The sequence below is a fragment of the Megalobrama amblycephala genome, linkage group LG9 (genome assembly GCF_018812025.1).
Source record: "Megalobrama amblycephala isolate DHTTF-2021 linkage group LG9, ASM1881202v1, whole genome shotgun sequence".
Lineage (NCBI taxonomy): Eukaryota > Metazoa > Chordata > Actinopteri > Cypriniformes > Xenocyprididae > Megalobrama > Megalobrama amblycephala.
The window spans coordinates 17,368,584-17,380,016 of NC_063052.1; the positions used below are offsets into that span (position 1 = coordinate 17,368,584).

The following is an 11,433-nucleotide window of genomic DNA, read 5'->3' on the forward strand; positions in this document are numbered from 1 at the left end:
TGTAGATGTCTTCAGGTCAGGACTCTTCTCAAACATGTGAAGTTTGGGGCAGATTGGACATTGTATGCCTGAGTTACAACAACTTGGCGTTAATTGCATACATTAGCACTTAGCCAAGTGTTGTATGATTTAACGCCTTTCTATGTTTGGTACTTCATGACATATTTAAATGTGTTTCAGGGAGTGAATTACAGTGTAAAGCATGCCATTTCCTGTTGTCAACAGGTGGCGCTATGTCTAATTGAATATTGTGATGTAGATGGCTCCAGGTCACAGACACGCCCTTCAGCGAAAACTAAAGATCTTCTCAATTCAACATCGCAAAGGCCTTAAGATTATACTGACCAAATATTATGTTGATCTGATTAAAGCTCTAGGAGGAGATCGTTAAAGTACAACATCTGGAAATTGCAAAAACTGCAAAAATTTTGCAAAGCAAATTCAAAATATCTCACTACCTGTTGGGTTTTCAGATTTTGCACTGACTTTTTTTTGTAGGAATTCCATACTTGTACGTGAAACGTAGCTTGAAGGGTTCTTAATTGAAATTTTGTAGGTGGCGCTATCGAGCCATTTTGCCACACCTAATTCTGAAAGCCATATCAGACATAATTTTTCATCACTTCTTATTCGCGTGCAAAATTTCATTTTTGCACGCGCAAAAACGCAAAAAGAGTTTTCGAGCATGTTTAGACCCTCAAAAAGTTAATTAACAACAACAACAACGATTAAAGTTATATATTAAAATTTTGTTTAGCTGGTAAGTTCGCTGGCTAAAGACTTTTATTTTGACACTTTTGAAAAGTTTCTATCGCAATAAATGCTTGTAACTGCCAAATTATTGTCTCTTAAGGTCTGATAAAAATTGAAATATTGTTATGTATGTTACAATTTTTTGCTTCCAAAAACTGGTCAATATACACGTCTCAAATTAATAGATTTGATTTTTTTTGTTCAGGCATCAGGCTGTCCCGTAGAGGCATGACGCAGTAATGCCAGGTCCTTTTTTCACAGCGCAGGAAATTGAAAGTAAAAATCACTACAGATCCACTGCAATTCATCTAAAATTATCTTCTAAATTAGATATAAACAGTTTAAAAATGTTCATTTCGGCGGGGGATGATGTTCCATCTTTTAAAGGCTTTACGTTGATAATGGTAAGTAAGTTATTTGCCGTCATTAGTATTTTAGCTTCATCATCAACACAAACTCGTGTGGTCATCTGTATGTTGCAGTTATCAAACACTGAGCTACTTATAATTTTTTGTCATGTGCATAGCCTGCAGTATCTGTTGGAAATGTGGGACAGCTCGCCGTGGATCTCCTCATCTCAACATTAAATATGCCCAGAGTGGGATACTTCCACACGGACTGTCTGATTCCCATGGTTGGGAACAACCCGTATGCAACATCCACTGAGGATGCTGCCCAGCTCAGCACCAGCGCAGAGGGTAATGGGATACTATAGCTTTAACCTTTAATTCCTAAGAATCATATTTTCCCTCACCACCAATTCTTGCATGTACAGTGGCTGATGTTTTCAATGTGTTTGTGCAGTTTACTCACACAATGACTTAAAGCTGGCTGTCTTGCAGATAAGAACACCCATCATCCAGGTTAGTGGTGTGCATTTATACAAGTTTACACTTTATTGTACAGTTTAGTGGTGGACCGATATGGAGTTTTTGATGGCTGATGCCAATATCTTGCTGATAGAGCAGAGAGTTTCAATCCGTTTAGATACCACGACCCCCAAATACGATTTAATGCCATACTAAATATTTAATGTCAGCTATATAGTTTCATGAATAAAGACCCCATTAATATTGAGAAAAAAATAATATTATAAATATTTAAAGCATTATTTGGTAAATATTTAGTTTCTATTATGTTACATCATTATGATTTTTAACTCACTACAGTATTATAGTACTATATTGATATATTTTAATCAATTTATTTAATCCAAAGTAATATATAAACATTATGTATTATTTATTTTAATCATTTTTTTAAATAATTTCTTTATATATAAAGCAGAAAATTTTTCAGCTGATAGCGATAATTATAAAATGCCAAATACCGTACAATATATCAGTCACCCACTAAGACAATATTTTTATTTCAGTTGCACATGACTCTGCTGTTTACTGTTTACTTTAGACAAAGGTCAGATCATTCCGAAAGCTGATTGTTTCCTGGATCAAGAGTAGTGGATTCCTCAGAAGTGTGCTGCTGTCCAGCAGTCACGCTTATCAGAGAGACGACCAACAGCTTCATGGGTAATGAAATAGTGAGGACAGATAGATATAATGTAAATAAAGGCAATTTTTTTTTTTTTTGTACATAAAATTGTTTAAATGTCATTGTATTAGTTAAGTTAATTTTCTGATCTTTGATATCATTGTACACTAAACAAAATTATAAATGCAACACTTTTGTTTTTGCCCCCATTTTTTTTAATGAGCTAACTCAAAGATCTAAGACTTGTTCTATGTACACATAAGGCCTATTTCTTGCAAATATTGTTCACAAAAATGTGTAAATCTGTGTTAGTGAGCACTTCTCCTTTGCCGAGATAATCCATCCACCTCACAGGTGTGGCATATCAATATGCTGATTAAACAGCATTATTATTGCACAGGTGTGCCTTAGGCTGGCCACAATAAAAGGCCACTCTAAAATGTGGAGTTTTATCACACAGCACAATGCCACAGATGTTGCAAGTTTTGAGGGAGCGTGTAATTGGCATGCTGACTGCAGGAATGTCCACCAGAGCTGTTGCCCGTGAATTGAATGTTCATTTCTCTACCATAAGCCGTCTCCAAAGGCGTTTCAGAGAATTTGGCAGTACATCCAACCGCCTCACAAGTGCAGACCACGTGTAACCACACCAGCCCAGGACCTCCACATCCAGCATCTTCATTTCCAAGATCGTCTGAGACCAGCCACTCTGACAGTTTGCTGATGTCAACGTTGTGGATCTAGTGGCCCATGGTGGCGGTGGGGTTATAGTATGGGCAGGCTTATGTTATGGACAACGAACACAGGTGCATTTTATTGATGACATTTTGAATGCACAGAGATACGTGATGAGATCCTGAGGCCCATTGTTGTGCCTTTCATCCACGGCCATCACCTCATGGTGCAGCATGATAATGCACAGCCCCATTTTGCAAGGATCTGTACACAATTCCTGGAAGCTGAAAACATCCCAGTTCTTGCATGGCCAGCATACTCACCGGACATGTCACCCATTGAGCATGTTTGGGATGCTCTGGATCAGCGTATACAACAGCGTGTTCCAGTTCCTGCCAATATCCAGCAACTTCACACAGCCATTGTAGAGGAGTGGACCAACATTCCACAGGCCACAATCAACATCCTGATCAACTGACTGGTTTTGAACATCCTGTTCAACTGACCCCCCATCTTGATATGCCACACCTGTGAGGTGGATGGATTATCTCGGCAAGGAGAAGTGCTCACTAACACACATTTAGACAGATTTGTGAACAATATTTGAGAGAAATAGGCCTTTTGTGTACATAGAAAAAGTCTTTGAAAATTGGAAAGACTTAATTTAAGTCTTCGATCATGAAAATTTGGGGCAAAAACAAAAGTGTTGAGTTTATAATTTTGTTCAGTGTATTAGATAACATATCAAACTTCATGGCATGTATTTTAAGGTAGCACACAAACTTTTCATTTTTCAATTAAAACATGTTTTAAATGATAAAACAATATACTATAAATATGTATTGTGCCTCAAACTTTAGTAGATGATTCTCTACACCTGTGATGCATAGTGAGGAGAACTGACATATGTTCAGACATCCTCTAAAAGTCACCAAAACACCAGATGATTCAATTATTTGCTTGTGCTTGTGTTGCTGATGTCCACGTCTTCTTGTTGAGCAGCACTCCTCTGCGGTACCTGCTGAGCCCGTCTCTGCAGAAGGAGGAGGGCCAGAGGGTGGAGGAGCTGGGCTGGAGGGAGATGGAGAGAATCAGCATGTTCCCTGGGATCTCCGACTCAGAGCAACGGCTCTATATTCCTGGAGGAGGAGTGACCAAAGCCCTTTACACAGACTGGTAAAAACTGTCATCGAAAAGTCGAAAAATGACCAAATCTACAATTGTGAATTTGGCCAATAGAGTTTTTTTTTTGTTGTTGTTTTTTTGTCAGCTGCACAGAGGACATCCCTATGGCAGTTTTGCTGATCTTCTGCTCAGAAGGGGACAACATCCCTGATGCATTTGCTCTCATCAACCATCTCAATGACTGGTTTCATCTACTGGAAAAACCTGTAAGTGTGTGAGAAAATATACTGAATCTGAACAAAGACTATAGATATAGAAAGACTGTTCACTCCTATTAGTTGGGAGAAACTGCAATGTGCAATATGTACCTATAATATGTCCCGCCTTCGAAGTAAAAAAGCCAATCGCTGATTGATAAAGTCATTGAGTCACTGCAGCTGCCGTTTCCCATAGAAACCTGAGACTCGCTCTTAGGACTGCACATGCACATTGGCTCATCTAGCCTGAAAAATAAGCTTTTTTTTTAAACACTATTTGAGCATAAGAAACAACATTTATGGTACAGTCCATGTCAGATTTTGTTGCTGATTTGAAATGTTGGTAACACTTTAGAATACTGTATCGTACTTACTGCATAACTAATAAGGAATTACTGCAGAATTAATCGGTAGTTCTTCATTAACACTCAAGTAACTACTATTAACTACTAAGGAATATGTGTTAACTAATCAGTATGTCATAGCGTTTTTTTAATTGTGTTAAGTAACTATTAGTTAATCAGTAACTAATCAATTCAGTCATGCCTCCTGAAGAACTACGATTAAGTAACTACTAATTCAGCTTCAGGAGGAATAACTATTAAGTAACTATTAATGAACTGTGAAACTCAGTATCAGGTTATGGCCCTTTCTTCTTTACTACTAATGTTAGTTGATTTACTTAAATTTATGCCTACTGTACTGACATTCGTTCATTTGCGCCACTGTATGTTTCTGTTGGTGGGTGCTATAATGTTGCACGTCTTGCATCACAGCATCACATGCAGGTCAAAGTTTGAGCGCACACATGTAATATCTGTGAGTTTTGTGAGTTTTGCAAGAGAAAAGGGACTGGGATTCCAACTGTCAGCGGAGAGGTACATCGCTCTCGCATTATAACAATGCGCTGGCGACACTTAAACTAAACACTGTAGATACCACATTAATGAACTGTAGAATTAGAAGAAAGGTTGTTTATTCATTTATGTTTTTTAAACGAATGGTGAATTCTTCGTGTTTTTCCTCGTGCTCTACCGTGGATTTCCGTGGATGGCGCTTGAGAGTGTTAATTTTTTTATTCAAGTGTTGTCTGCAACCAGAAAATCAGGATGGATCTGTGACCTGCCAATACCTCAGGTATGTTTATGGCCTTATATATATTTTGTGTCTGTTTTTACTCAAGATATTTCACATTACTATTATAAAGTGATGCCAAATGAGTTCTGTATTTAAGGCAATGATCATTACCACATCATGCTCAAAGAATTACTTCAAACCCACTGATAATTAATAAAGAATTACCACATCATTCTCAAGGAATTACTAAGAACCTGGAACAGTATTCTAAAGTGAAAACAATGGGAACCCATTGATAATTAATGAAGAATTACCAGATCATTCTCAAGAAATTACTAAGAACCTGGAACAGTATTATAAAGTGAAAACAATGGGAACCCATTGATAATTAATAAAGAATTACCACATCATTCTCAAGGAATTACTTCAAACCCACTGATAATTAATAAAGAATTACCACATCATTCTCAAGGAATTACTAAGAACCTGGAACAGTATTCTAAAGTGAAAATATTGTTGTGCATAAGTAATAAAGCCTAAAGTAGTACTAACATAAAAAATGTAATTTTACTTTAAAAGATGACACATTTTAAGAACATTTACATTTATTGCATTTAATGTGTACATTTAATAACATTTTCAAAAAAAAAATTCTATTTCCATACAACAAAACAATGAAAAAAGTGAACACTAAAACAAGAAAACAATACCAAAATTTTACATCAGATTACTAGGAACTTGCCAAATATAACAACAGAAGACAGCAAATATGTGTATGCCTAAACTTCAACTTTCAGCCAATGGTTCTCTAATACATCTAATTCATGTTATTTTTTTCTGGCAAAGGTCAATAAGCATGCCATTCTTCTTTTTTTCCTCGATTATGCTTCGAAGTGGCTCCCTTGTGCACATTTCTTTGCACTGTTTGGCAAACTCTGACAGTTTCTGGCCTCTGTGGAACTTTTCACGCAATGTCTTGTAGGCTTCAGCATCACAATACTCCAGCTCTGCTATCACTGCCGTATCCACAACCGTTTTTCGATCCACCCCACACTTGTGGTACGACACATTGATGTCCTAAGACACGAAACGATCGGTTTTTGTGAGAAACCGAACGGTATTTATATAATTTTTTAACTCTAATACACCACTATGTCCAACTGCCTTCATCCTCCATGTTAATAAGGTCAAATCGCATTCTGATGACGGAAGTGATGTCGCGCGCGTAGACTTCAACGTGTGCTAGAGATCACTTCCGTCATCAGAATGCGACATCAATGTGTCGTAACTGTCAGAGTTTGCCAAACTGTGCAAAGAAATGTGCACAAGGGAGCCACTTCGAAGCATCATCGAGGAAAAAAAGAAGAATGGCATGCTTATTGACCTTTGCCAGAAAAAAATAACATGAATTAGATGTATTAGAGAACCATTGGCTGAAAGTTGAAGTTTAGGCATACACATATTTGCTGTCTTCTGTTGTTATATTTGGTAAGTTCCTAGTAATCTGATGTAAAATTTTGGTATTGTTTTCTTGTTTTAGTGTTCACTTTTTTCATTGTTTTGTTGTATGGAAATAGATTTTTTTTTGAAAATGTTATTAACACTGCAATAAATGTAAATGTTCTTAAAATGTGTCATCTTTTAAAGTAAAATTAAATTTTTTATGTTAGTACTACTTTAGGCTTTATTACTTATGCACAAGGATATTTTCACTTTAGAATACTGTTCCAGGTTCTTAGTAATTCCTTGAGAATGATGTGGTAATTCTTTATTAATTATCAGTGGGTTTGAAGTAATTCTTTGAGCATGATGTGGTAATGATCATTGCCTTAAATACAGAACTCATTTGGCATCACTTTATAATAGTAATGTGAAATATCTTGAGTAAAAACAGACACAAAATATATATAAGGCCATAAACATACCTGAGGTATTGGCAGGTCACGGATCCATCCTGATTTTCTGGTTGCAGACAACACTTGAATAAAAAAATTAACACTCTCAAGCGCCATCCACGGAAATCCACGGTAGAGCACGAGGAAAAACACGAAGAATTCACCATTCGTTTAAAAAACATAAATGAATAAACAACCTTTCTTCTAATTCTACAGTTCATTAATGTGGTATCTACAGTGTTTAGTTTAAGTGTCGCCAGCGCATTGTTATAATGCGAGAGCGATGTACCTCTCCGCTGACAGTTGGAATCCCAGTCCCTTTTCTCTTGCAAAACTCACAAAACTCACAGATATTACATGTGTGCGCTCAAACTTTGACCTGCATGTGATGCTGTGATGCAAGACGTGCAACATTATAGCACCCACCGACAGAAACATACAGTGGCGCAAATGAACGAATGTTTAACAATATTTGCAGAGCATATATATATATATATATATATATATATATATATATATATATATATATATATATATATATATATATATATATATATCAGTACAGTAGGCATAAATTTAAGTAAATCAACTAACATTAGTAGTAAAGAAGAAAGGGCCATAACCTGATACTGAGTTTCACAGTTCATTAATAGTTACTTAATAGTTATTCCTCCTGAAGCTGAATTAGTAGTTACTTAATCGTAGTTCGTAGGCATGACTGAATTGATTAGTTACTGATTAACTAATAGTTACTTAACACAATTAAAAAACGCTATGACATACTGATTAGTTAACACATATTCCTTAGTAGTTATTAGTAGTTACTTGAGTGTTAATGAGGAACTACCGATTAATTCTGCAGTAATTCCTTATTAGTTATGCAGTAAGTACGATACAGTATTCTAAAGTGTTACCGAAATGTTATTTAATTGTGAGTTTGCCAAGCAGTTTTTGAGATTTCTTGATTTCCCCCTTTCAAATAAATAGGACTTGGTCTTCGATGTCCGAAATAGCTGCCTGGAGGCATTGCAAATACGGCCGCTGAGTGAACAGACTTTCCATAAAAGGGACTTTGATTTGAATAGTAGTGATGAAAGAAACTGGGTATCTGCAGGGTTTTTAAAATAAAATTGAAGCAATGTTTTAATGACCATTCATTTGAATTAAATAAAGTTCATTTATTTTTCAGTCTCTTTATTACGATACAAACAGAAAATACAGGAAATATGTACACAAAATAAAAAAAAAATAAAAAAAAATCGGAACAAAATTGTTTAAGCCGAAATCAGTATTTAGTGTGACATCCTGGACTTCTTCCACTTTCTCAAAAATGAAACGTTCTCATCAGATTTTTAGTTTTCTTGGCCTACCAGTCCTTTTCCGTTCCATTTAGGTTTAAGAGAGCCAGGTTGCTGCTACTAAATACCTGCCACTTTAGACTATAAAAGCTGTTTTTTTCTGACTTTTAATACTGTGTACAAATTTACTGTATTTTCTGGTTATATTCTAATAAAGAGACTGAGAAATGATTATATGTTCATTATATCTTTGCTAAAACAACATCTAAAGGTGGCCTGAGACTTTTGCACAGTACTGTATATTTAAAAATATTCTGGCTCTTCCAAGCTTTATAAGGGTAGTGAATGGGTGGGCGAGATTTTGAAGACCAAAAAATGCATCCATCTGTCATAAAAATAATCCATACGGACAGGGCTTGACATTAACTTTTTTTTTGGTTTTCCAAAGTTACTAGCCACTCAGCATTTTCACTGGCCACAATTTTGAGGGTAAATTACATTTTATATGATTAAAGTTGACTTTGTTATGCTTAAATTACTTTATTTTGAGTCATTTTACTTGATTTAGAAGATTTAAAACCCTTTCAAACTTTTAAATGCAGATTGAACACCCAAATCAAGACTACATTGTATATCAGCTGGTATGTACAGGTGGGCAAGAGGTGGACAATATGAGCATGGGCTAATATGAGAAATTGTATAAGTTATTTGTGTTAGGCTATATAAAAGAACAAAGAAGCAATATACAAAAACAATATTAAATTAATTTTTTATTTTATTTTTCAGATACAGTAGGTTTATTTAACATATAGCCTATATTTGTTTAACATCTTGTGTTGTTTAATTAACATTAATGACAGACAGGTATTTATTTAATTGGGCTGCTGAATGCATGGACGTAACTGACGCATATCCAGTTATTACCCACCTGTTTACGTCCAGTTAAGCCATAACCGACTGTATTCACGCGAGATACTCCACACGATGGACATTTAGACGTGTGCAAGTGTATTTGACTATTCAGGCGCGAGGAGAACTGATCGCGCGCGCGACAGAGAGGGCGCACGTGAGAGAGCGCTTCTGTTGTGTGTCATTCAGTGCAATTCCGCCTATCCCTCCTTCACTAACTGCACGTAAAAAACGAATTGTGTGATTGGCTTGTAATTTTGTGCTACGATGATCTTCGACGATCATTTGGCTGTAAACTGAAATTATATTCAACCCGCCAAAGTGGCTAGTGGGAGTGGCTGTCTTACCCGCCACAGCTGAAATCTACCCGCATTTGGCGGGTTGGCGGGTGTTAATGTCAAGCCCTGCATACGGATCTAGGAGGTTAATAAAGGTCTTCTGAAGCGAAGCGATGGGTTTTTGTAAGAAAAATATCCATATTTAAAACTTTTTAAACTAAAATAACTAGCTTCCGGCAGACGACCGTACGCATACTTGCTTTAGACTTCTAATTTGTGACCTGTATTTTGTTTTGCTCTATCCTGTGAGCTTCCGCGTTCATCATTGCGTCACACGCTGGGTCAGAGGTTACTCTTCCGCCGCAAATCGATGCGTGCGGCCATCTGCTGGAAGCTAGTTATTATAGTTAATAAAGTTTTAAATATAGATATTTTTCTCACTAAACCCATCGCTTTGCTTCAGAAGGCCTTTATTAAACCCCACTGGAGTCGTATGGTTTATTTTTATGATGGATGGATGCATTTTTTGGGCTTTAAAATCTCGCCCCCCATTCACTACCATTATAAAGCTTGGAAAAGCCAGGATATTTTTAAATATAACTCAGATTGTGTTAATCTGAATAGATTCAGATAGTCATAAATACCTGGGATGGCTTGAGAATGAGTAAATCATGGGATAATTTTCATTTTTGGGTGAACTATCCCTTTAAGCCATATTGCATTTCCTGTTTTTTCCTTCCTCAAATTTAAGACCTCTTAAAATTAAAATCAAGACTTTTCTTATACCATTTAACATATTTAAGACATTTTATGACCTTAAATCTGATGAAACTTAAGACTTTAAGTATCTGGTTATTATAAAAGAAAAATGTGCAGAAGCACCATTGGATGGAATTTCAAAACTTATTGTTGAGCATGGCACATTTCCTTAGAAGGATGTGGTTACGTAATTTCAGAAGTGAAAGGTTTTTTTCCCGCATAGATAGCGTTGCCGTTTTGTTAATGGTGATATTTTCTCTTAGACGCAGGGCTCAGTGCAGTGGCGGGTTCCTCCCTCATGGAGGCTGCTGTTCGGCAGTGGGATCCCACCTCTTCTTTTCTGAAGCGCGGCTGAAAAGCATCACGTTTGCGCCTGGACATGCTTTTTGCAACTCTGCTGAAACTGTAGGTGTGACCGTTTAGAACATGAGTCAGAGAATCACTGATGTTGAGCTGTCAAACTACACAAAGCTTTATATACACATTTTGCTTGTAAATAAGTGAAATAGTACAGAAATAATAAACCGTAACATTATTTTTGGCAAATTGTGTGTCTCGTATTGTTCTTTCTTATTATGCTTGTCATGCTGATACTTTTTCATCTCTCTCCGCCCACCAGTTGATGACAGAATTAGTTCTGGCTCTCTTCCACTTGTTTCCCAGCAGTGTAGCAGTTCTTGTAATGTGACGCAGCTCTAAACCTGCTGTGACCAGTTGTGTGTGACTCTGTTCTTGTGGGAAGAAAGTGAAAACATTTAAAGCCCCTTGACCATGCTTTCGTTCTTGGTGCACCAAGAATTACCACATTAAAAGCGTCAAGTCATGTCCCATCATCACGGTCTTAAGACCACACAGCACACAGTGATGGAAATTAAATATTATCATGGGTTTAATGTAACAAAAGTGGTCAAAAAAA

The 11,433-nt window shown here is 36.5% G+C and overlaps 1 protein-coding gene across 1 annotated transcript; it reads left to right on the forward strand.

Moving 5' to 3' along the window:
* Nucleotides 1-984: 984 nt before the first annotated feature.
* Nucleotides 985-11,063, forward strand: psmg2 (proteasome (prosome, macropain) assembly chaperone 2). The gene is made up of 7 exons (XM_048201909.1): nucleotides 985-1,157; nucleotides 1,280-1,451; nucleotides 1,558-1,616; nucleotides 2,164-2,282; nucleotides 3,922-4,095; nucleotides 4,190-4,310; nucleotides 10,781-11,063. Exons 1-7 carry the CDS (start codon nucleotides 993-995, stop codon nucleotides 10,859-10,861), a joined length of 891 nt encoding a protein of 296 aa, XP_048057866.1. The 5' UTR covers nucleotides 985-992; the 3' UTR covers nucleotides 10,862-11,063.
* The last annotated feature ends 370 nt before the right edge of the window (nucleotides 11,064-11,433 follow it).

Excerpts from the sequence above, each read along its gene's own strand:
- psmg2 (XM_048201909.1), top strand. The coding sequence starts at position 993 with ATGCCAGGTCCTTTTTTCACAGCGCAGGAAATTGAAAGTAAAAATCAC. Across the intron at positions 1,158-1,279 it reads AAGGCTTTACGTTGATAATG|CCTGCAGTATCTGTTGGAAA; the intron begins GTAAGTAAGTTA and ends TCATGTGCATAG. Across the intron at positions 2,283-3,921 it reads GACGACCAACAGCTTCATGG|CACTCCTCTGCGGTACCTGC; the intron begins GTAATGAAATAG and ends CTTGTTGAGCAG.